At 30.5% G+C, this 27,912-nt stretch overlaps 1 protein-coding gene across 1 annotated transcript in view; it reads left to right on the top strand.

Annotated features, from left to right (window-relative positions):
* Positions 1 to 27,912, top strand: part of LOC148285310 (neural-cadherin-like) — a 164,978-nt gene that overhangs the window by 133,019 nt on the left and 4,047 nt on the right. The window contains exons 4-8 of the mRNA XM_088227287.1: positions 8,748 to 8,912; positions 13,768 to 13,905; positions 14,405 to 18,192; positions 19,008 to 19,249; positions 26,211 to 26,417. Coding sequence (XP_088083413.1) covers positions 8,748 to 8,912; positions 13,768 to 13,905; positions 14,405 to 18,192; positions 19,008 to 19,249; positions 26,211 to 26,417 — 4,540 coding nt within the window. The remainder of the gene's footprint in view (positions 1 to 8,747; positions 8,913 to 13,767; positions 13,906 to 14,404; positions 18,193 to 19,007; positions 19,250 to 26,210; positions 26,418 to 27,912) is intronic.

Raw genomic sequence — 27,912 nt, 5'->3', positions numbered from 1 at the left:
TTGCTCTGACGGTCGGAGCATTGAAAGCAGAAAATGTAAATTCAAAAAATAAAAATACGCGAATCTTTTGAATAAAAAATTTTTTTTTTTAAAAAATCCCTCATTCATTACAGCTAAAAAAAATTGTTTTTGCAATGTGCGGATCAGAAAATAGGCCACAAGACCTTTTAAACAGATTCGGGTAAGTGAGTAGGGCTTTCAATGATTTCCAGACTCAACACACTCCCAGTTTATGGTCAGTGATAGTTAACTTCATAAAAATATTAAAAGATCTATGAAACCGGTTATTGGTTCGACAAATCGAACTAAAGTGTTAACCCATTATTTATCAAAAATAATGTTTTACCAATCAGAAATCCATAATATTAATAGTGCAGAAACGATTGATTACGTCTGTCCCTCATAGACCCGTTTTACATGTATCGTTCTAATCTACTAGGTCTGGTAAAATTTGGGTGAGTGGATACTCATTGATAATTTACTTTTTTTGTTAAATTTTTTTTGTTTATAATCGCGGGTATTTTGCTAAAAGAAATCAAGATAACACTAGTCGGCCTTATTGTGTACTGGTTTGTGTGTTTATTTGTCAATTAATAAATGAAATAATTATAAATCAATCTATCCTATTTTTTTTATTGGAATAGTTGTAATTTTTCTGTGTTTATGAAAATTAAGAAACGAAAGTTGTCAATTGATAACATAAACCAACTTAAAACAATAAACAGACACTAGCATAAATGCCAAAATTATTGTTATTGAAAAATTCAGTAGGTTTATATTTCATGCTCCTATTTTACTCATGGGAAATCAAAACTTATTCTCTGAGGGAATCACATTACATCATCCCTCTGTACAGATTGGATTCATGAACTGGTTGGCCTATAGTAGTTCATAAATAATTCTTATATACGTCAAATTAAAACTTTTTTCTGAAAATGCTTTTACAACTTTCGTATTGATATTAGGTACACGTGTTAATATTTCCACGTGGGCTGGAAATGATAATTCAATGAAAACGTTATTTTATTTATTATCTAGAAGGTATCTTCATTTGATGAAATTGAATTTGTTTTTACTTTAATATTCCCGTAAATTTTGAAGATACCTTAGTTTTTATTGGCGCGTCCTGGATTTAACCAGATCTTAATCTTTACGTCAGATGCGTAAAAAAGTTATACATCTCATTTATAAAATCAATCAAATATTTTTTCAGTAAACTCACTATCATCATTCTCTTTCCGCATCGAGCGGTGCATAAGACACTGAATAAGTACATCAATTGCAGCGTATCTAATCATCTTTATTACATGAAGATAAGATGATCAGTCTTACGCATCAGGTAACAGTCCAGGAATTAAGAAATATTCTAGTGTAAAAACACCTTTTCATGTTAACCATGTCGGAAACCGAAGCCGACACCTATTGCATGGGAGGCAAACGCCCTGATTACTACACCACGAGTACAAAAATCTTAAAATGTGCTTAAGATTTTAATACAAGTGTCAATAAAGCTCGGGTTTCCTAGGACAGCGATGCCCGTATTTTAACGGCCGTAGTGAACATTAATGCGATTGACAGCCGTCGTAACGGTGACTAGAGAGTGGTTTCCTATAAAAATGGTGTTGATAACACCGCTAAAAAATAAAACCACTCTCTAGTCACCACTAAGACGGCTGTCCACCGCATCACCGTTCACTACGGCCGTTAAGATACGGGCACCGCTGTCCTAGGAAACCCTAGCTTAAGAGTGAAATGCCTTTTCCACCAATTGTATCAAAACGACAGGTGCCGTAGCACACTTGGTTAGACGTTTAACTGTAAAAAAGGCGTAACGGGTTCAATTCTCGCCAGTTGCAAGAAAAAATCCAAGAAATATATTTTTTTTTTAAATTAGTCTGAGTGTTGTGGTTTATTTTTCACTACCTTCTTCCATATCTCCTTTATTCCACCTGCTGACAAGCCTCTAAAAAGAGGTTTAGCAAGCTTTTAGTTTAGTTTAGTGACACAGAGTGACGTTTATACCTAATCGTCATTCTAAACCAGTATGCAGTTTCCCCGAAGAGATAGAACACCATGTCACTCTGTCTTTGCTTACTGAGTTCGCATTCTCTACATGCATAAAGCTTCTTATGCAGGCTCGAAAATTGTTTCAAGATGTTTATCTTCAAGTTTTTAATGGATTAAGTCCTGCTATGTCTTTGTCCATCTTCCTGTGAGAATTGTTTATTATAAAATATTTTTTTTATACAAAATCAGTAAGTTCAATTTTGAATTGTTGATTTTATTAGTTTTTTCAATAAGTACATTAAATTTAACAACGCAAAAGCGATGAAACCGACGAATTGTTTGTCAGATTTTTTTGAATTAAGAATCACTCGTCCTTTATTTCTATTATTAATTTTTACACGATGAAAAGTCTATCAAAAAAATTTGATAAATTAAAATATATCGATTTTTGCGAGAGGTGATGTGGTCAATTCTGCCAAAATACATAAAAGAGTAAATGACAGAATGACAAAGCACATTATATTTCCATGGATACGAAACAATAGATGTATTAAGGGCATGGTCAATGGAATGACCGTTTTTGCGGGAACTCAAAATTACGAATTTGTAAATATTTTTTTCTCCCAATAAGTAACATTTTTTTGATTTTTTTATTGGACAGTATTTTTTAAAACTTTGTTACTTTAAAAATAAAAAATGTTACTTTTCCCTATAATTCAAATTAGTTAATTTTGTAAAAGTAGTTGAAGGTGTTTTTCTGAATGAATTTGTTATGATGAGGTGAAAAAAATATAGGAGAAAAAGGATATAATAATATAAACCCTCCTTTGGGCAACTAGACTGGTCAATATTAGCTAAAACAATTATAAGGCCTGGTTAAGATATCATAATATCCATCATCATTGTTCCCTTTTCCGCACACATTTGTGCACATGGCACCTTATTGAAACCTCCTAGAATTAAGGCTTATTCTCATCTTCTCAACATTAAGTTCACATAGATTGGGGCTTTAAAATATTACAGATTAAGTATCTAAGGACTAAAATCTCCTTGGCAGTGCCCGCATACCTAAAAAATGGATCCCGGGTTCAATTTATGGCAGGATAGACATGAAATATTTATTTTAAATTTACATTGTTTAGGCCTTTGCTCTTTGACGGTACAAATTTATCCCGGCGTAAAATAACTCATATATTTCTTGTACAAGAATGCATTTGATGTAACTAATCATTGTTGGAACAAATTTTGTCATTTTTGAGTAATTTTGGTTATTAGTTATAAACAAAAACTCCTGGAGATCAGTTTTACGCAGAACTGTCACCTGTTTGGTGGTAAAAAAATACTGTTTCTTTACATACCAGGTAAATTCTCTTCTAAAAAATATTTTTATGGTTTGATTGTTATGTGGGTTATTCATGAATATTAGTCAGTATATTGTGTTGGAAAAATAACCAATTTTGTTATTGTAACTTCCTGCTGATTTTAATTTGTACCACGAGTCAAAAAAAATATCAGAAAAAAGTAAAAATGTTTCGAAGCTATAAATAACACAATTCAAAATGAAAAAGTTCAAAAACTCTACTAAATCTATGTTCAGAAAATAAATAGTTAATACTGCAATATTTAACTGAGCCTTACCTTCATGTTAAAGATTATCGAAGTACGCTACATTCGGTGTCCCAATATAATACCAAACGCACCATTGGGTGTAGATAAAGGAAAGGTTATAATGACGATATATCCAAAAGCATGATCCGCGCACGGCTCAGATGCGGAATTATAAAAATAAAATCAGTGAGAAACTGAATGAAATACAAAACAAAAACTTTGCCAACATGTTTTTCATGTGGAATTTATAAAGATCCCATATAAGTAGAAACATTTTTTATGTTCTTTAATATATATTGCCATTGTTCTTTAGATTTTTTTCATGTAACATAATCTTAAATCGATGTAAGACATCGGTTTAATTATTTTCTGATTGTTTGTTTTGCATTTCCTAAATAACAAAGCGTGATTAAATGGTTAAAAGTTATTTATTTATTATTGTTTTTTTATTTGACGGCAGGCAAACACACTAACACGTACATAATTGAACAGACTAATCTACAGTCAATTTTCTTTCACAAAATTTTTACCTGAAAGATGCCACTAAACATTTCTAAAAGATAGGCTTCAATTTACGCAAATTTGATCGTGTTTTGTGGATTTCACTGATACGTAGAAAATGGGCCTATCTGTTGAAATTATACTACGGGGTAACCCTTGCCAGCCGTCACCAAGCCAGCACTTTAAGGATGGATTATTCTATGGTTTATGAGTATGCTCAACATTAAATTTAGTCTATTAACTCGTTAAGTCTGTTTAAAAGCAATGCCAGATTACATTAAACATTTTTAAGGCAACAGATTTCAACAAATAGGACGATTTAAAACAAAATTTGTTACCACAAAAATATGTTTTATAAAATATATAATTAGCTTCTTTACTTAAAACCAAATTCTTCATAAATGATTATTGTTAGAATTCAATGTGTGATTTCCAACAAAAATGTCTATCGATAATTCCTTAATATTCAAAACCTTTAACTTTTTCTATTTTGATTGAACGAAGGTATAATATACAATCTTTATTGTGAAATCTTAACTTTAAAAATTTCTGATAGTTGTCCTGTTTTCGTGATACTTTAGCTACATATTTAATTTTTTAGCCTGAAGAGTTATCGAATTACGGTAAAGCCATTTGTTTTATACATTTTCAATTTTGATGCATGCTTCAGTCCATATATTGTGGAAAAATGGAAAAAAAAGCAGTATCATTAGCGAAATACGTTAATTATATATTTTTTTTAATTTTGCAAATATATTTATATAATATATTTATGTACGTTAAATGAAACCAGTCCCAATAAACTACCCCAAGGAACTCCATTAGTTAATGCCAAAGAATTACGCACTGTATGTTTATTTTCACTTGTTGAGTTCTTTGTCTTTTATGCAAATTAATTTGGCGTCTTTTGTTCTTATATCTTCTGTTATTTTTATATCTTTTATAAAAATACAGCTAAGATTTTTTTTTTTATCTCCTTGATTTTAAATGTATCCAGTTAATGAGGCTGAAACACTTTACTTTCAGTACTTTTTCTTTAAAAAAAACTGTATTGATTTTCAGATAAAACAATAGAGCAAATATAATAAATTAAGACAATAAGTTAAAACTCAAACCTTTTAACACTCTTATGATCGTAAGCTCTGAAAGAATTTATTAAACCACTTACCAACTTTTCTTGGTCAACCAGTTTTGAAATGTAACCGTCTCTTCGTCAGAACATAATTTATACTTACATAAAAAATTCTCTATGCACCTTCACAATAGTAGTTGCATTAAAATTTAACACCAACGCAACTTGTTGATATAACAGGTTTTATATTTTTATTATTATTGTATTAATTTTTAAGCGAGCAGCTCAAAGCTGATATGATTTAATATATTTCAACTAAAGTAAGTTGTTGGCGCACTTTTCAAAACAAATCTAGTTCATTTTTGAACCCATTGAAACTACACATTAAGATCAGTTTTTGTGGCAGCTTATTGCAACCATTAACAACCTTATTGCTCAGGAAATGCTTCCGTGGGTTTAGATTGAATCTCATTTTCTCCAGCCTGAGACTGTGGCCTCAAAGACGAGCATCTTGTTTAAGCTTGAACATGGGATCCAAATTTGGTCAGCTGCAGTGACTGTTGAGTATCTTGTATGTCTCTATTAGGTCACTCTTTTCTCGACGTTCCTGCAGAGTTGTGAGACCGAGAATTTCCAGTCTCTCCACATGTGAAAGCCGTTTAAGGGTCGGCGACAACTTTGTAGCTCGTCTTGGACTCTTACCAACAAGATGGTATCCTTAATATAATAGGGATTCCATATCTGAAACCTGTATTCAAGAGTAGGTCTGACATAAGTTTTGTTTATTTTTAGTAGCATATTCAGTGTTATATATGAGACGGCGTTTTTTGTCAAGTAGATAATTGAATTGGATTTTTTTTTTCATGTTCAATATGCGAAATTTCCATTTTAAATAATCGAATATTGTTATTTTGCGGTCTTTTTCTTATTTTACAGCTTTCAAATTCGCATCATTTAGACTTAATTTAGGTTTGGAGTTTACGAGGCTTTTTGAATTTTTGTCCAACTTCTATTGTGAAGGTGTATAAGATTTTCATGTTACTGTAATTAATGTTCTGACGATAAAACGGATATCTTTAAAAACTAGAAGACAAAGAATAGTCGGAAACTGGTTATATGTTAAATGTTTGTTTGCAAAGTTATAGCTTTCAATCACAGGTGGCTCCTGGCCAAAAACCCTGGCACCGCATTTCCTTACATTTTGTCAACAAAAATATTTAATTTAATATTATTACATATAATTACTCTCGGATAGTTAACGAGCTTAAGGAACGTGTGCAATAACAGAAGATAACGTTAAATCCACCGTTGTCTCTGTTTTTTACGCACTAACGTTATACGAAACCAAATCACTTAAATTTATACTAAAATTCTGCCAGTGTGCATGCGTAAAGTGAGATTACAAATGAACTACATTTCTCCACAGGCGCGGGTGGTGGCCGAGTTATACATGCGAGTATTAGAAGGAAACTTTAAAATCTCTACCGAAAACGGAAAATAAATTGAACGTAGTTATCCAGAAAGCAGCCAGCCATAGAAAAGTGAAACTGAGATAATTGCACCTTTATGAGAAGAGTGAATTATCAAATCTACACAACAGTTGGAATGTTTTTGACTTTGACAAACGATTAACAATGAATACATTCGTTTTTTTGGTATTACAAACAAGAATAACATTATGCGTTTGAAAAGTGTAAATGAATTTTATAGTACCGTAAGATTTTTCCAGTCCTGTAAGTGTTTTCTAGAAATTGTAAAATTCCGTTTTTTATTTATTTATTTAACTTTTGTTATTTGTACATTGGCGGGCTTATTGCCAAATGGCAATTTATTCCAACCAACCAATAAAATAAAAGTTTCATTTTAACAATTCAAGTTACAGAACATATTCAATAGAAAAAAAAATAAAAAGCTTAAGATATATAAAAATAGAAATAAACGTATTTGTTTATAAATTACCTGAAATCAAAACTTGTTGACACTAATTTCAGAAGGTGATTTTTACAGTTTTTTGTATGAAAGCGGTCTGGCTGTTTCTAGCAGAACATAGAATTGGCCTTATTAAACCTTATAACACCAGTATCTCACTGGCTGCTTTCTACATAACTACGTTCAATTTTTCGATGCCAAAATAAACTGTACATAAAAATCTACCTACCTTAATAATACCGTAATTCAAAACCGTCTCTAAACCTTGTAAAAACATATTACAATTATACTACTTGACACCGAAAACTAAACATTCTACACTGAGTAAATGAATTATAACTGAACTTAGTTATACAGAAAGCAGCCAGTCATAGAAAAGTGAAACTGAGATAAGAGCACATTTATGAAAAGAGGGAATAATCAAATTTACACAACAGTTGAAATGTTTTTGATTTTGACAGATGATTATCAATAAAAACATTTGTTTTTTATATAACGTACAAGAATTTAATCATGTGATTGGCAAATTTTAATGATTTTTAAAGTATCGAAAGTTTTTATAGTGCTGTGAGTGTTTTTTTGCAAATTGAAAAATGCCGTTTTTGTAATTGAAACTTTTTTCAAAATGTTATTATGACAATTTTTTTGTATCAAAGTGGTCTGGCTATTTTTAGCAGAACAAAGAATCAACCTTATTGCTCCCGATTACACCAATATCTCATTTTTCAAAATTGTGAACTGGCTGCTTTCTGTATAACTACGTTCAATTAGAAATCTAACAACTCTTTTTTGAAAGTTTTTTGCAAATATCTCAGTTACTCCTTCAAAGGAGATTTTTAAGTTCGCTTCTGATACCCCTATTTATTGTTTCCTCCTTCTGACGTACAATTCAATAGTATGCAGCATCGTCTATCTCGCTCAAATCAAAATTTTAAAAGATCTGGTACTTAACGTGACAAAAGTGAAATATTACAACGTACTACGAACACCGATAAAAATAAATGTAATGGATTTCTAATAATTAATTGTATTTTCGAAATCAATATATGGACATTATGAAAAAATGTTTTCATACATGTTAAAAGAAAATGTTAAAAAAAATCCAATAAAAATACAGTGCTTGAAAAACGCAACATGTGGCACGCAACTTGGCCTTGGTAGTTGTGATGTCAAGATTTGTGACAATGTTCTAGACTAATTTGAATGGGCAGAAACCAATAAACATGGATCGTGACGTATTAGAGGCGTGGCCTATGGAATGACCGTTTTTGTGGTAATTTAAAATTACAAATTAGAAAATGCTTTTTATGCTACTAATAGTAAGCAAAAAAATTTTTTTAAACTTTTTTCCCTTTAGCGCGTGAGCAGACAAGATAAAAAAACTGTCTGCTAGAGTCGATCTCGCTAGATCTTTTGGCGAAAATATTGAATAATGAACTTAATGTTTTATGAGCATAATGTTTTAACGAATCCCTGTTTCTTTGTATTACATATTTGTACTTATTTTAAATAATTAATTGACACATGTCCTTCACCTAAGTGAGTTACTGCTAACAGTAAGCTGCATTTATGCATGGGCTAAGGAACCGCCTTTGCTTTAAATATAAATTAATTATGTTATTTTTTCTAGTACGAGTTACGACTGGCAGTCTTTGGAAACAGAAGGGTGAATTACACGACGGTGTTGATTCGCGTCAGGGACGTTAACGACCATCCCCCCGTGTTCGAGAGGCCAACCTACAGGACACAGATCACTGAAGAGGATGACAGGAACCTACCCAAGAAAATTCTCCAGGTCATTCGCCGAACGGTTTTTGCACGTCAGTTTTACAATAATTTGTAGAAATCTTTATTTATCCATCCCATAAATCATCAGCACCCACGTTTTTAACGGAATGCACCAACATTGAATAGCTACAAAAATATATTTTAATTTTGAAATAATTATCAAAAAATCCAAACAAAATGTCAATCAATTTGTCTTTCAAGCGGGAAAAATATTCTAATATTTTTTTAAACGTGTAAACGCGTAATATGCGCCTTAAAACTTAAGAAATAAAAGAATGAAAAACTTTTCAGCATCAAGTCTATATCCACAGTTTGTCGTTCAAATGGTACTGCATTAGGACACCAAATGCAGCGTATACAAATTATCTATTACATGAAGGCTATCAGTCTTACGCTTCAAGTGCTAGTCCAAGAACAATGAAAGGTTGGATTAAAAGTCCTAACCACTAACCCGTATCCGTTTAAAAGATAGATTCGCTTTCTTATAAAAACAATTTTAGATCTTTAATATGTAACTTTAAAAAAAATTAATTAAATACAAACATTTTTAAAAAAATCTCGTTATAAACAGTTTATATTTACTGTTTTCAATGCCCCTCTCACTTAAGGCGCATTTCAGTACATAATTTTATAGTCAATTTGTCTGTCGTCATCAATGCAATTTTCCCAACTCTGACATAAAAAGGTTATATAAATTCATTAGTTAATCTCAAGAAACAAGTTTGATCGGGAAAACAAGAGACATTGCCATCTCTGCACAGGCAATTTTCTCAAAGTTCATATAAAGAGCAACCATTGAAATATTGCATTTAAAAACCACATTTTAAATCAATTTTTCATGCTCACCTTCTCCGGAATCAAACCTAGAACCTCAAGGATGGCAGGTGAATGCACCGACCACTAAATTATGAGGCGGTCTTATTTTCACTCCGTTTACTTTTATATTATTTTCACCTGAGAGTAGCCATCTATCTAATCAAAAATGCGTTTCCAGGATTCTGGGTCTATTTCACAAAGAATTGAATTGCTTAGACATGGAGACAAAATTAAAACACTACTGACATTTTACTTATTTGAAAAACCTAAAAAACAAAATAAGTAAGGACGTGTTCCAAATTTATTTTCTGAATGTTAAATTCAAAGGGCTTCAAATTAGTAAACTTACAAATTGAATTGAGTTCAAAGAGTTAGATACATATATAATTGAATAATATTTGATTAAACAAATTACCAAGGTAACCTTTATTTATTTGTTAAAATTTTATTTAAACAATCTTTTTAATTTGTGTGTTTTCAATTTTCTCTTTGAAAAAAATAATCTCATTAACACAAAAGGATTTTTCTTTCACATTTTCCTGAAATTTTGTGGCAGAATAAAAAAAGATAATAAGATCAAATTCATGTTGACTGAATGCGTGTTACATTTAGATTTATTTTTTCATTTTTAGTTCTTTGATATTTTGTTTCGTATTTCTTAAATACGTTTATGTGTTTTCAATTTGCATGTGATGTTTAGGTGTGTTATATATTAGGAAATTTTTTGTTTACCGTCTAGTCTTTAACATTTTTTAAATTTTATCCGCCCACAAAAATATGTTTTCTGTACAACTTTGAAAAAATATTGTATGATGTATCATTTGTAAAAAAGTCATGTCCTTCAATATTATAAAAGTTGTGTTAAATAAATTATTTTCATTTGTTTAAAAATAATGTACTAAGCACTTGGCAGCTTGTTGCGATATACATAGTGATTCATGGCTAGATCGCGAATTTTTAGCGGAACATTCGTCATGGTAAATTGAAACTATTTTTTTAATGATAAAAAAATGTTATCATAATTTGGAAATGGAGGCAATCTTTAATGTCTCATACTTGTATTCCTTTAACAGAAACTCCAACCCCTCTCCTATCCTACCCCTTCCCTGGTCCATGACTGGTGCGTATCGTTTAGTTTAACACGTTTTTAATCTCAATTGTTTATAAAAAAAATAAAAATCAGTATAAAAAAAATGTTTTTTTTTTTTTTTTAATAGGTAAGGTGCTATTATATGTACTAATGAATATATACTTTTTATGTATAATAGTTGAAAATAAATAAACGTATTGCGTTAATCTAAAGAAAAAACACACAAACACGTGTCTACTTGTGGTAAAGATAAATTCTTACGTTAAGTTATTTTTGACCATTAGATTTATAGCGTAGAGTAACTATAGCACCCACACACTTGTATATCATAAATTTTTATATTTTTGGGTTTTGAGATATAACCTATATAATATAATAAATACATATATCGCCAAAATAACCAGAGATGGTAATGGCCATTTTAATTTTATTTTAATGATTCAAATGATATGATATCAAGAAAATGTAAATTGAAATTCCACAAGTAAAAAGACTTAATTTCGAGAGGCAAATATTGTAAAGTTTCTATAAAACGGTTTCATGTAATGCTGTCGCCTTTCCAATTTTTTGATAGCTCTACTTATTTTCATGAAAATTTATAATACTCTCAATGCTAAAGTTCAGTGCTATGGAAAATTGAATGTAAAAAATGTTTCTATACACGCTGTAAAAATAAGAACATTTAATTGTTAGGTGAAGTTTCTGGAAAATGCGAGAATTTTTTAAATTTTTTATAACAATAAACAAACTCGTTAGTTTTTGCTAATCAACCAATCAAATACAGCATTATATAGATTTCTGGTTTCAAAAAAGCCAACTAACCAGTCAGGACAGCTCACCAGTCAGGACAACTCACTTACGACAACTAATGACGTCACCGGCGGGATAATTTAAAAATTACGAAATTAAAAAAAAATCACAGCGACGACATGATACAATACATGTAAATGAATATTTATATTTTTGACTAAATTAAATAGTCTTTTAAGAAATAGTAAAAAAACACCACCGACCTTTTTCAAAAAATTCTGTAGATGTTAATTGAATGAATTTTTGTTTGTTTTATGTGTAACACTTTAGTCTTCATTGTTTGATTAAAAATCTGAATATTTTCTTTTGTAAATTAAAAACTTCAACGTTTTTTTAATCTTTCTTCCCCTTTGGTTGCAATCTAGAGGTTTTCCCAAGATACACAGAATACTGATTTTTTATACTTATTTTACTTGAGATAATATGGATATTAAGTTTTACAAATAACAAGACAGAAAAAAAACATCGAATTATATTGAAAACGGTAAAAACTATTTCTATCAGTTATAAACAAAAAAAAAATACTACAGTGCGAATGCTTTGATGAAGAAGAATGTAAAAATGGGACGAATAAAAATATTTCCCTTCTTCAGAATATCCATATTAATTAAGGCTTGTCACGTTTTGACAGATTCATTTTCTGAGGCGTGTCCAGCTTTGGTAATTTCTGCAGAATATAATGTTTATTTAAATAGGCGGATTTCCTTCCGAGAATCTGATAAATTTAGCTTAATAATGCGGTTTTTTGCCTATTCATGGCATGGCTTCCAAAAATTACCTTTTTAATATGAGATGAATAAAATTCATTATTTTGGATCTCTTAAGAGATTATGAAACCATTATTAAACTTGGAATATAAAAAAAACTAATTAGTTTAAATAACGATTTAAGGACAAATATTTTTTTTTTAAAAGCATGTATTTGGATACATGAATATAAATTTATTTGACTTCTTGTTTATAAGTTAAAATAATACATTAAAAAAAATAAACTAGACACAATATTGTCTCTTTGATTGATAAAGCAAATATGTATAAGCAAAAAAAGCGTATAATATTTAAATTCGGTGGTAGGTTATATATAAAATCTTGTTAAAATAAAATTGTTCGTGAAATTTTCTAAATACGAAATGTTTGCTTTGTGGAATGATTTTGAACAATAAAAATACAGAAAACCCGCGAGAACGTAAAAAAATGTTTTTTTTAGTAAAGATAGAAACCACAAGCATATGATTATCATTTTTATTAATTCATTTTATTTAATGAAAACCTAGAAAAATCTGTGTAAATCACGTCTGAAAAAACATCTCCTTTATTTATTTATTTAACTTTTTGTATTTAATGTTATTTGTACATTGGCGGGCTTATTGCCAAATGGCAATTTCTTCCAACCAACCAATAAGTTCCTTTCCCTTCCTTAGTCTCTCCTCCTTTCCTGTTTTTTCTTTTTTTCTTTTTCCATTGAGTAATGGTATTGATTTAAGATAATTTATACAGAAATACATTTCTATCTATTTTTATATATCTATAGATTTTATATTTTCATTTTTCATTGAATATGTTTTGTTACTTGAATTATAAAATTAAAACTTTTATTCTATTGGATGGTTGAAAAAAACTGTCATTTTGTAACTAGCCCGCCAACGTACATAATGTTAATACATTATGTATAAAAAGTTACATATGTATATTTTTTTTAATAACATTATATAAAGAGAGAAAATTACATTTAATGCTGGAAATATCAAATAATCTTTTTTTGTGAAATACTTTTGTCAAAAATTCAATATTTCTATCGGGATATATCAAGTTATATTTTATGCATAAAAAATCTTTACCACTGATTTTTAAGGTAGCTAGTTGAAATTTCCATCACATTTCACAACCTTTGGAACGTGATCGGGTTGTCAATCAGTTAAACTCACCTGTGAAACTTACATGTTATTTAATATAATACGTAAGTTAAACTGAAAAATGACGTGATTTAGGAGGGATGAAAATAAAAGTAAAAATATTTCCCTCCGCTTTCCTGACAATTTCTCAATACGTCACTCATATTTTAGTGTCACCCCTCCGGTACTGTGTTATGTTTTCATGTTGTGCCCCTCGTAACTTGTAGCGATAAGTAATCTGTAACACTAAAACAGGTAACGGCGATTGATGGCGATAAAGACCGACCCCACAATGTCGTGTACTTCCCCACCGGCCAAGGAATTGATACCGATAACCCTTCCAACAGTAAATTCGAAGTAAACAGAACTACAGGGGAGATATTCGTTCTGAAGGTAAGACAAGACTCTAAATTATTTCCCACCGTAAAGCCAATATATAAAACGAGTACTGACATTACAAGTGCGGTCAAAGATGTCCGGAGATATAAAATGACAAAACATTGTATGAAAACAGATTTTTATTATGTATTAATTAATGAAAGTAATTAAAAATTACATGTTATCAGAATTTAAAAAAAAAAATTGACTTTGCATTAATTTGAAGTTCCAAAAACAGGAATGCTCTATTTGGAACAATTAATAAAAAAAAATATTTAAAACAAAAAAAACAAGTTTTTGTTTAATTTTCAGTGATCATACATATCATAAAAAATAACGCCTTAAAAATAAATCATTACAAATACACAAGAGAAAGTTTATCAAAATGTTACTAATTTTAAACCAGATAATTAATATGAATTTGATTTTGATGATTTAAAAACAAATCAAATGTTTTTTAGCGATTGTTTTCTGTTTTAACAAATAACGTATTTTTAAATTTAAAACATTGTAGCCTTTGGATCGAGATCAACCAAATGGACGACCTCAATGGAAATTTACGATATTTGCTCAAGACGAAGGAGGAGATGGATTGGTCGGTTACTCGGAAGTTCAAGTTAATTTAAAGGATATTAACGACAACGCCCCAATCTTTCCTTTGGGAGTGTACCTTGCTAATGTGACAGAAAATGGAACGACGGGGCTACACGTGATGAAGATTGCAGCTGTTGATTACGATGATCCTAACGAAGGCGGGAACGCAAAATTAATATACTCCATAGAAAAAAACGTGATTGAAGAAGAAACTGGGTTTCCAATATTTGAAATAGAACCAACAACGGGTATTATAAAAACGGCTGTTTGTTGTTTAGACAGAGAAAAAACTCCCGATTACTCAATTCAAGTTGTAGCTATGGATGGTGGAGGGTTAAAAGGAACGGGCACAGCTTCCATTAAGGTAAAGGATGTTAATGACATGCCTCCGCATTTTGTGAAAGATGAATGGGTAACAGAAGTTGATGAAACTAGTAATGCAACAATCCCTTCTCAATCAATTCTCACCGTCACAGTTCACGACGAAGATGAAACTAATAATTTTACTTATACAATAATTGAAAATAGTGGATATGGAGCTAATAAGTTTGAAATGTTCAAAGGAAATGACGGCACTGGTTCGTTAAAAATTAAAGAACCTCTGGATTTTGAAGATCCCATGCAACGAAATGGTTTTAGATTCAGGATTCAAGTTAAAGATAAAGATAGCACTGATAAATTTGATAACTATCACAGAGATACATCATGGGTGGTTGTAAAATTAAGAGATATAAATGACAATTATCCAATTTTTGAAAAAAACGTTTCTGAGGTACACGTTTTGGAAAACATTAAAGTTGGGAAAACAATACAATCTTTTAAAGCACTTGATGCTGATAATGGTGGTAAAAGCAAAATAACATATACTGTAGATCGGATGTCAGATAGAGGTCGCCATTTTTACATTAATGATAAAGGTTCTGTGATCATACAAAGACCTTTAGACAGAGAAAAACTTTCCCGACATGAAGTGCGTATTATAGCTGAAGACGATGGTATTCCTTCTAAAAGTGCAGTGGCTTATATGATTGTTGTAGTAAAAGACGTTAATGATAATGCTCCAACATTTTTAAAGGATTATAGACCTGTATTACCAGAGCATGTTCCTTCTCAATTAGTAGCAGAAATACATGCAACAGATCGAGATGACCATTCAATGAATAATGGACCACCTTTCAAATTTTATCTAGATCCATCAGCTGATGAAACTATTCAGTCGTCATTTAAAATAGAACAAGTTAAATATGGTAATAATGAAAATATGGCAATTGTTTCTTCACTTGTAACTTTTGACAGAGAGTACAAAAAAGATTATAAGATACCGATCGTTTTAAAAGACAATGGAACTCCTCCTATGATTGGGACTAGTACTTTGACCGTTACTATCGGAGATATTAACGATAATAAAATGCAACCTGGCACTAAAAATGTAATTGTTTACAATTATCAAGGACAGTCATACGACTTTGACATTGGAAAAGTATTTGTTCATGATGCGGATGATTGGGATTATTCAGATAAAATTGTAAAATGGGAGTCAACCGAACATCCTAAATTCAAATTAAATGAAAAAACTGGAATGCTTCAAATGCGACAAGGAATTAAACAAGGAATTTACAAACTAAAATTTAAAGTTTCTGATTATAGACATAATCAATATAACGTGTCATCAAATTTTAACGTAAGAGTTCAAGAAATAAGCTATGAGTCAGTAATGAATTCTGGATCAATACGCTTTGAAGGTATAACAGATGAAGAATTTATAAGAGAGTGGGATTATGAAGTCCACAGTACAAAAAAAAGTTTTAAAGATCATTTAAAAGATAAACTAGGAAATTTATTCAAAACAAACAAAGAAGACATTTATGTTTTTAGTGTACAGCAATGTAATAATAATGCAACATTTGTGGATGTAATGTTTACCGTTCAAGGTACAAATAGCAACTCAGTTAATATGAATGGAATTGTATTACTGCATAAAAACGAAATAGAAAGCCATCTAGGTATTAATATTACTATGGCCGGAATAAATGAATGTATTCAAGAAAACAAAAAGTGTGAAGGCTCTTGTACTAATGCTCTAGAAATAAAGAAGAACCCATATTTAGTCGATGCAAATACTACCGCTTTAGTTGGAGTACGGGCTAAATATATTGCACAATGTTTATGTGAAGCTAAAAACTCTAAAGTTGAATCATGCAAATCTAATCCATGTTATAATGGTGGTTTTTGTATAGACAATAAAAATGGGATAACTTGTTCGTGTCCTGCAGGGTACAGTGGTCCTCGGTGTCAACAGACCTATAGAAATTTTCAAGGAAAAGGATGGGCATGGTTTTCGCGATTAGAAATGTGTGACAAATCTCACCTTAGTTTCGAATTTATTACGAGAAACGCAAATGGTATGTTTCTGTATAATGGTCCAATAATTTTTCCTAAAGCATATGAAGAAATACTTTCCGATTTTATATCTGTCGAACTTCAAAATGGAATACCACGCCTTCTTATTGATTTTGGATCAGGTACTTTAGAGTTAAAAATTGCTTCAAAAATTTCATTAGACGATGGAGAGTGGCACAGAATAGATATTTTCTGGGACACTGAAAACGTAAAAATGGTTCTTGACTATTGCAAAGCAGCTGAAGTGAAAAAAATTGAAAATGGTAGTTTGTCTGAGTTAGATTATTCAAATTGTCAAGCACAAGGAGTTGTACCTTTATTTAACGAGTATCTAAACGTTAATACCCCACTTCAATTGGGTGGAGCATACATTGAGGATTTCGACAAAATGCAGTATTTTTGGAGACATACTCCAAATATTGACGGATTTAACGGCTGTTTAAAAAATGTTATATTTAACAGTAAGTTATACGATTTAGCTCATCCTGGGCTGCAACAAAACTCATTACCGGGATGTCCTCAAACGGATGAACTTTGCAATCAAGACGAAAACACAGCTCGGTGTTGGTATAGCGGTTCATGTGTTGCAAGTTATTCTAGTGCAGAATGTAAATGCAAAGCTGGCTGGACGGGTCCCACGTGTACTACCCCGACAATACCGATAACATTTCAGAGCCAAAGCTATGTAAAGTATGCATTAAGTTTTGAACCAGACAGATTTACGACGAGTATTCAGCTTCGTTTTCGTACGAGAGAATCTCATGGGGAGCTTTTTCGTATGAGTGATCAACACAGCAGAGAGTATTGTATATTAGAAATAAAAGACTCCAGATTGCATTTTCGGTACAATTTAAACTCGATGAAAATGGAAGAAAATGATATTTGGTTGAGCAGATTACTGGTAAATGATGGACATTGGCATGTGGCAAAAGTAAATCGTTTTGGGAGTGCCGTATTACTCGAGATGGATGGAGGAGAAGGCCTTTATTATAATGAGAGTTTTACTTTCGTTGGACAACAATGGCTTTTTATTGACAAACAAGAGGGCATTTTTGCTGGTGGAAAAGCTGAATTTACCGGAATGCAAACAATTGAAGTATTTGCTGATTTTCAAAAAGGTTGCTTAGATGATATTCGTCTTGATGGTAAACAGCTTCCGTTACCGCCAGCAATGAATGGCACTCAGTGGGGGCAAGCAACTATGTCACGTAATCTAGTCAAAGGATGTGCTTCAAGTACTCCTTGCATAAACGTCGACTGTGCAGCGCCGTTTGTTTGCGTCGATCTTTGGAATAAATTAGAGTGCAGGTGAGTTAACTTATTTCCTTATCAAGCTTTCTGTTTATAACTAGTTAACTAAAACTTAAGTTGTTAAACACTGTTGACAGATATCGTGGCGCAGTTGGTTAGACAGCCGACTGTGAAACTGGCATCGCAGGTTCGATTCCCGCCAGTTGCAAGAAAAAATCAAAAAAAGATTTTTTTTCACAATTGGTCTGGGAGTTGTGGTGAATTTTTCATTACCTCTTTCCATATCCCCTCTTTCCCACCTGCTGACAAGCCTTTAAAATAGAGGCTTAGCGGGTTATTAAAAAAAAAAGTTACATGTTTACTTTGTAATAATGAGTTAAATAATTTATTTTTATTAATAGGTTATTTTTTCAAAGAAATTGACAAAAAAGAAAGAATGACATCCTCTCTTATTTCAAATGCTCTTGTGTATTTTTTAAGTATTTACCCGTTAATGCTTTATTTTAGAGGCTTGTCAGCATGTATTTACATCACAACCGCATGAAAAATTATTGAGTTATTTTAATTCTTTACTTTTTTCTTGCAACTGCCGGTAATCGCACCCACGACTCCGAATTGGCCGACTCACCAACTGCAACTTGACGCCTACCTACCTGTTTATATAAACTATCGTCATTTAAAAAAATGTATTGATTTAACTATCTGAGTATTTTTCGTAGTTTCTTCAAAGGTTTGCTGTTGCCCTGTTTACAAAATTTATCATTCTGCTTACCATAAAAAATCTCATTCAAATTGTCATAAAATGCTTTGTTGACTTTTGTATTTCGAATAATATACAGCTTATTTTTAATCTGATTTTGATTGTATTTTAGATGCGCCGAAGGTCAAATGCTTAGCCACGACGGCAAGGGGTGTATGGACCGTAACGAATGTATTGACTTTCCGTGTAAGAACGGGGGAAGGTGTGTCAATCAGGACCCCCGGACCCGATATAAATGCGTGTGCAGTGATGGCTTCTGGGGAAAGGACTGCGAACTTGAACGCGATAAACACACATTTACTCTCAGCCTGGGAGCGGTTACAGCCATTTTTATTTGCTTGCTTATTATATTCGGTAAGAATTAAAACCGTTTTTATGTACGTTAGCACGTTCGGCATGCTTGAGATCTCGAAATAGATTCCTAGCAGAAACGACAAGAAATAATATTGATTCAAAATGTGATTTCATATTGAAATTTTTTGAAGTCTCTTTACTGGTATCTGACGTTTTGAAACGTTTAAATTTGTTTAGCCATTTTTAGAGAGTTATAAATAACTCACTACTGTAAAATGGGAGTCAAGTTGTCGTGTGTGTGTGGTTCATAGTGGAGTTCAAACCAAGAACATCTGATTCATGAGTCCGCAACACTGGTGACGAGAACATACTCCGATTCTCTTTTTACATATTTACTTTTAATATATTACATCAGAGACGAAAAACACAATCGAAAAAGGAATGTGAGAATCTTACAGGGATTATGTTGTGTGATTGGCTGGTGTGACCACGAAGTCAATTCTTAGAATATAAAATATATAATTTGAGAATTTATTTTATTCAACTTAAGAAAAATAACACCTAATGGCAGATAACGTATTTTAGCCATGTGGTTTTTATTTAAAGAAAACGTAATATGAATAAAACAGCATATATGAGGATAGGTATATCGTACATGATCCATTATATTATCTAATTTCAATATTTTATGGTAAAATATTTCCGAAAAACCACGTTTTGACCATTCTTTTCCGTCTTTAAAACAAACAAATACTAGAACTCAACACGTAATTAGACAATATATTTAGTTTTTTTTTATATAAACGATTATTCATTTGTAAACATAAAAGGCATTAAGTGCTTCAAAAAGACTTCACTAAAGTTGTAGTGTTTCTAAAGGTAAATCCTGAAAATTCTATCATTATTTGCTAAAAGTAAAGTTTTGTCGTTCCCTACTTAATCTGTATCTGACTGAAAACCATCTAAAAAAATAACTATATATCTACTCAAATGGTCCGTTTTCAATTATTTTCGGTTGGGTCGATTTGGAGAATTTAGAATTTCCAGTTAAAAATCCTACCCTTCAAATGTAGTACTGGTCATAAAGGTGGGTCTTTAATAATTATTTCAACTTATTTTTTGAGATAAGATCCTTGTTATATAGATACAGTATAAAAATCAATCGTTCTTAGGGAAAAGGGTATTTTGTTTTTTTTTAAATTAAGACGACAAATGCTCAAACCAAACGAAGTTCATCGTTGTATTATTAATATTTGTATTTTTATTATTATTTGAAGCCTTATCTTTGCGGTCTAACAATTCAATAACTGTTAGTAAATATTTATTTAGGTAAGTCGGGGGAAGATGTCTAATGGAGAAAGTCGCCAAAGCTCGTATATTTAATATTAATCAATAGATTTAGCTGTAGTGACCTTTTCATACATTGTTCAGCAGTAATGCACCCACTGTGTCAATAAAAGAAGCTTTTAAGTATTTTGTTTTTAAAATTAAAGTGAGATAATGATGATATGAAGATAAGTAGCCATTTTTTTGGGTGGAAGTTATTATATACGATTTTTGAACTGAAACAATTATAAATACACTTGATTTTTTCTCCATCAGTTTTATCACATACTATCATGTACTTTTTATCGCATTTTGTTATTTAAGGTTACATTATACGTGTCCATGATTTCATAAATATTATTGGCTATTTGGGTAAGTTGCCAAAAAACATTTTCTTAAATATTTATGATACTTGTAAAAATAGTTTTAATATATATTTCATATTTCCTATTAAAGCATATTTCCGTAACTGAACTGAACTGTTAAACTGAACGTAACACCTGGTTGTGTCGTTGTTATAGCAGCTTATTGTGTTTGAAGAAAATCACCCTAACATTTAAAAGAAAGGAACTATTTTTCTTCATCACTTCAAATTTCTCAACATTAAAAAGCAAAAGACCAGTTTATATCATTTAAGCTTAAATATTTTACGTCTCATTAAAAAAAACCTCTGGTTTTTAATATATATTTAAACCAATATAACCATGAAAACAACATGCATTAATACTAACATTGCTGGAAAATTGCCAGATAATAACAGAGAAATTAGAGACAAAATATAAAAAAAACTGCTGATTTAAAAATCAGAGTAGGAAAACCAAAAAAGAATAAAATTAACGGTTACGGTTTTTTATAAATGCGCCAAGAAATGAAACCAAAATAAAATAAAATAAAAGCGACTCATTCGGATTTGGAAATATTAAAAATAAGTCCCTCTGATGAAGAAATGTGTGTTTTCGAAATTATTACTCAAATGTGGACTGAATATCATGTGTAAACATGCAGATTTAATTCGGATATTTTTGCCATTTGTGTTTCAAATCTTAATTATTTTTTCTTCATGCCATCTTCACCCAAAAAAGTGAAGAAAAATGGAAATAAATGATTTTTTACTTTTTTCATTGTTCAATTTAAAAGTTGGATGAACAAACGAAAAAAAAAGTTGGTTAATTAACCCACCCGTTCCTATGATGTAATTGGCGTTGCAAATTCCGCAAAATTAATATCTCGCTACCATATTGAATATCGCCACGAAAATTAACTAACGTATTTAAGTAAATAAGATAATTGAAAAATATATATTATGTCATAAATCTCTGAAAATGATCAAATATTGAGTACTCTGAGATAAATGTATAAAACATTCATTCAAGAGAAAGTAATGTAACATAATTAGATCGCTAAGTAAGACACGTAATTAATTTTAATAAGATGAAAAGAGAGTGATTATCAGGCGATCATTTCCTAAACTCAGGTTGCCTAATGTAACCTGAGCGTGTGACATAGTGACTCGAGGAGGTTTTTTCACACAATATATTAAAGAATTATGAAAAATAATTACATTGAAATACTTGAAAAATATCAGGTGTCTTAAATTCATCAAACTACAAGTTTTGTTTTGATTTGACTTGACCAATTAAATGAAAAGTGTAAATATTATGAAAACCATTTTTAATACATATTTTCTTTTACAAAACCTGTTTTGAATGTTCTTTTACTAAGGTATCATACATACATGTACCCAAACCGTTATTTTAAATAATAAATGCGAAATACGTTTATATCTTACACATTCATGTTAATAAAATATTGTGAATCCCAATTCACGTATGTTTGTACTAGAACAAATAGTAAATTCACAACACTCATTGAATACAAATTACACTGTTCGCTTGGCGTTTTTGTAGAAAAACAAAGTTGGAAAATCTTACCGCTTTTCTTGCACCGAAACAAGTGAAAAAAATATTTTTCTGGAGTTTTTTTATAGGCACAAATGTATTCACGTGGTAATAACTGAATTATGAATCACCTGGAATATCCCTACAAAATAAAGTTATTGTGTCCCGCTTTGCTGTTTTTACATAATTTATTTTTTGTTTCATTTTTCTCCCTTTTAAAATCTGAGGTCGATCTTTAAATTAAAGAATAAAAAATTGACACTTCTCGATACAGCTAATTCAATGCGAACAAATGAAATATGAAAAATATACTATAAATATTCTATATGTTTTATTATTATACTAATTCGTAAAGGGGCAGGTGCTACGCAAGCTTTTGACGTCACTGCGACCTGTGAAGGTCTATTGTAAAAAGAAGGATTTTAAAAAGCCTGGCTAGAGTATGGAAGGCGAGAGTTCTTATTTTGCTTAAAATCTCCCTCCACACCCATATCCGAAAAGAATAGGGCTGTTATGTAAAAGGCAAGTTCTTCAACATCCTCAGGTTTAACCAGTGGTCCCTCGAGGATTCGGATTATTTTATGATGTAAAGCATCACATATAATTTGTAAAGGTGTTCCTCATCTGCACTGCAGAACCCTATATCTAGAAGTTAAAAAGGTTCATTCTACTAAGTATTTAATTTGCAGTACCCTGTGAGGGCTCTGGTTATAACCCTCACTTGATTTCGGCTGAGTTTTATTAGGTCAAAAGCAAATCTTTGCAAGTACCCTTTTATCAGTTCATTTGAATGGTGCTGACTAAATACTTTTTGCCTAAGCATTATATTCTGATTCTTGGTCCATGACCTAAACTCGGTATATCACTTAAGAACGGTTTATGACATGCAGAAATGCCTACTGATTTTGGATAAAATTTAGTGAAATTTTTGTTTCAATTTAAAGTTTTTTTTGTTAATGTTTGTAAATTGTCTTCCTTATATTACTGTTGCTACTGACTGTTTTAAAAAGCTTTGATGCTATAAAGAGATTTACTATCGGAACATTTAAATTGAAAAATAAGCGCTCTGGTTATGCTTGGATCCGAAAAAATTGAGACCGATGATAGCAATTGTTGTTACGGAAGCTAGGCAAGCAAGGCAAGAGCAAGAAAGAGAAATTATATTTTACTGCCTAACATATGGGCTGTGTAAAATGCTCCACATATTAACCAAAATATCCATTTAATGTACTGGAACCTATCCACAGAAAAACACTGCTTTCTCGAAATCTATTATTTAAGTGATTAAAAAAATTACCAAGAAACACCAAAAATAAATAAACTTTATATTATTATAAAATATAATATCAATGTATGCACCCAAAATAAATATATGTTAAGCCTCACGTTATCTTTAAATGTTTTCCATAAAAACCTGCCAAATTTGATTGAAAAAATCTATCTTATTATTATTATGGATTACTTATAAAGCGCCATTTTCGTAATCATATATGTAAATTGCGTTTAAATCTAAATTCAGAAAAATTTAAAACAAAGGAAATTTTGAAATATTCATTATTTTTTATTTTACGTTTTTATTTAAGGAAAACTCGGTCACCACAAATAAAGGAATAATTCCTTTTTTTATTTCGCATGCTTTCGAGTCAGTTCACCTTCTGAAAGTTCCACTGAACCGATAAATGTCTATAATAGGGTTTCTAGGGCGCCAAATTTTGGGAGTTAAGGATAGGAATCCGAAATCCAGCATTATTAAAACGTGCTAAACTTTCTTTGTCCTTTTGTCACTAGGGAGAGTACTTTGGGTGATCTGATAATATATTTTTTTTATTTTATAATAACTTTTAATGAACACATTTATCCAAATCATATTCTTAATTCAGTGATACAGTAGTATTCCAAGCGTTGCTAGATTATTTATGATACATATAATATAAAGTGATCAGTATTACGCTTTCGCTACCAGTTCAGCGGTGGTATTTAGAATATTTTATAAAGAATGAGAGAGTGGTTCATTTGGGGATTTTTAATATTTGAATGCTGTAAAATTTTACTTAATATAATGGCCACATCGATGATATATAAAACTGTTTACTACACGGAAAAAAAACGAAGACGGTTTGGTTAATTCAACCTAATTAAGTATTTTGGGCAATGTTTAACATCGCAATAATGTTTTAAATAAAAAAATTATATACGGTTTCACGTGTCTGTATTTATTTGACGTTTAATCATCAGTGTGGCCATAAATGAAGCAAAGTTTCGGTGCATGAAAAATTAAAAACCCTCAAATTAATTACTCTCTAGGGAATAGAGTAGATTCAGAATACTACCCCAGGGGCAGTGAAATATTACAGCGTTACTACCTTTAAAACTGTTTTTACCTCCATCCTAGCAGGAATCTAACCCTGGATCTCGAGCATGATAGGCAAATAGGCCACCCATCATAATATAAGGTAGATTTATTTTCACTCGATTTACCGATTCAAGACTTTTACCTAAGATAAGCTATCGAGTCAAAAACACTCGTCTAGGGTTCTGGTCTTATTTTTCAGACATACGATTATTTTAGTTACATAAACATCTATAAAATTGTATTTACATTAAATTTGTTAAAGAATCACATTTAAATAAAAATGTTTATTTTGATATTTATGTAAAATTTATTTGTATTTTAAAGTAAAAATACTTTAAATTAACGAAACTGAATTTCTAGATTCTAATTCTAGGCTAATTGTTTCGTTCAAAATGAAAAATATAATACCGTCTTTGAAATATAACCACAAATCTGAGAAAATTTCTTGGCTCTATGAAAAATTACAGAAAAAAATCCTGAAAAAAGAAATATAGGGAAATTAGTTTGCATCGTACTGTAGAAGTTAGCACGTTTGCCTACCATGCCCGAGGTCTTGCGTTCGATTCTTCGAAAGATCGAGATAAAATAAAAAATTAAGGCAACCGATGTTCCGGATGAGCTGACAAAAAGGCGCCTTATCCTCCACTCAATCTCATTTATACGACTTGAGTTTCAAATCTAGCATTTTAGAAGAAAAAAAACTTGTTTACTCGTTCATGCGAAATCGTGTTCTTGTGACTTTCAAAGTGTTTATATTAAGATGCAATCCACGTAAATTTTTTGTTTGTGTTTGTATTAATTGAAAATTGATGTGAAAGAAAATATGCTAGTATAAAAATAAATATTTGCGTTCTAATAAATGACTAAAATATTATAATTTTGGGAGCATTTTCAACGAATTGTTAATAACTCACTATTAGAAAATGGGAACTAAATTGAGGTAGAGCAGGGTGCAAATCTTAGACTTCTGATCCATAAGTCAGACACATAACCAAGTAACCGAAATGTCAATGGTGAAGTAAACTCACTATTTATATCAAATTTCTGTAAACAATATTAACAAAAACCTTGCTTTCCTGGTATTTTATTTACAAAACCATGTTTATTATGTTAAGTTAATATTGAAAAAAAACAGTTTAATTTTTTTTTTCAATCGTTGATTTAAAACTTTGGATACGAAAGTTTGACTAATTTGACTAGTTTGAAATAAATTTAATTATTGAAAACGGAGCTAAAAAAATATCAAAATCAATATTTAATATTAACTTTACACTGCAATATTTTTTAAATGGCATTTTAGGCGTTAGACTTTATTCTATATCCGTTTCATTAAATTGCAAATGATGGCTAATTTACTGTGTTAGAAAACAAGAAATAATGTTTTATGTACGATTAGGTGCATAAGGATAAAATGTTGAATTTATTTTAAATGCCTGTTTTTTAGTTGTGGTTCCGATATTCCTCGCCTTCAGTCGCAGGAAAGACGGGAAATCGAAGGCAACTGGTCCAGAGAAAGATATTCGAGAAAATGTTATTAATTATGATGACGAAGGAGGTGGAGAAGACGATATGACAGCATTTGACATAACAACATTACAAATACCTGTACCGCAGGTGCAACAAACTGACTTTACTGAAATTATCAATAATGGTAAGTAATAGATGAATTTTTAGACATAGAAAAAAAAAGAAATACGAATAAGAAACAATAGTGTGTTTTTGTGCTGTGTTTTTTTCATGAGATATATTTTTAATTTGCATTATTTATTAAACTATAATTTTTAAAAATATTTTGTTTTTGTATGTTAGAATTTTGATTTAAAAACTATAATATTAATTTAAATCATGTATTTCAAAATTTTAAACGTAAAATTTGCCCTTAAAATAAGCTTAACTCTTTTTTAAAACAATTTTTTTTAAGCATCGAAAATAACATATTTGTGTTTAAAAAACCATTACATATATTAAATTGGTTTTATTGATTTTTTCACATTTTTTTGCAATTCAATCAATTACACAATTTAAATTTAACCACAAGTAGGTTATTATTTATAGATTAAATTTTTAAAAGTTTTAAATATGAATTTTGTATTTTTTAATTGACAAGTAATGTATACGTTTGTATTTATTGACCCAAAAGTCTTAACTTCACGGTTTAAAAGTTTTGTGGAATGCGTTGATTGTGTTGAATTGAGGCGATATACTAACATAAAATAATACAATAGACCAATACATACTATTTATATAAGAACAAAATTTAATATATCAAATTGACACAGCGCTTAAATACAGACAGAGCAAAGAAAAAAAAATTGACATGAAACAACTAAATTAAATTTAAGAAAAATCATCAAGAAATTTTTAACTCAAGTCTCTCCTCCTCGAAGGAAATCAAGTTCTAAAGCTTTCTCCTGAAAATAATTGTTTTCGTTCATGACTCTATAACATTGTTTACAGAACAGAATTAAATTATATTTGATTCAATTCGGTGGTGGTGATGATATTTTTGTATTGAGCCATAGCAAAGTTTATGTGTGTTATCGTACTTTTAGACAAAAACTAAATTTTATGTCTAAGTGTACCAAGATCAATAGATATTTTAACACGGATTGATATTTTTTTAAATGAATATTTAAAAATCTAAGTATTTAGGGTTATGATGATTAATTTATTTATTTTATGAGCACGTTAATCTGATTTTGTTTGCGGATTATACTGACATCTATAAGGGAAAATTATAACCAGCTTCCTGTGAAATATGTAACGTAGGGAAATTTGAAGCAGTGACGCAAACCCTAAAAATATAGTAATCTTCGCGTAATAACCAGGCGTTTCTTCATAACAATCCGGCTGGGAGATAAAAAAACCAAAAGAAAAACAAACAAGAAATGGCGTACCTCTAAAACAAATCATTGCTAAGAATACCTGTTTATTGAGGATTTATAAATTATATCTATCGTGTTTTTGAAACAGTTCACAAAATATTATGTTTTTATTTTTAAAAAACTACAGCTAAGAAAATATGATAAATCTATAAAAAATAGATTCACCTACCTTATGCTATCTTGTTATTTCGAAAGTTTTTGTATTTTTAACTACTACTTAATTTACCAAAAACTTAAGAATGAACATAACAACGTTCTTAA

The sequence above is a fragment of the Micrasema longulum genome, unplaced genomic scaffold, assembly GCF_059751315.1.
Source record: "Micrasema longulum isolate JH-2025_06_02 unplaced genomic scaffold, ASM5975131v1 h1tg000042l, whole genome shotgun sequence".
NCBI classification, from domain to species: domain Eukaryota; kingdom Metazoa; phylum Arthropoda; class Insecta; order Trichoptera; family Brachycentridae; genus Micrasema; species Micrasema longulum.
Note: the sequence above shows the minus strand (reverse complement) of the source record. Positions and strands in the feature narration are given on the sequence as shown.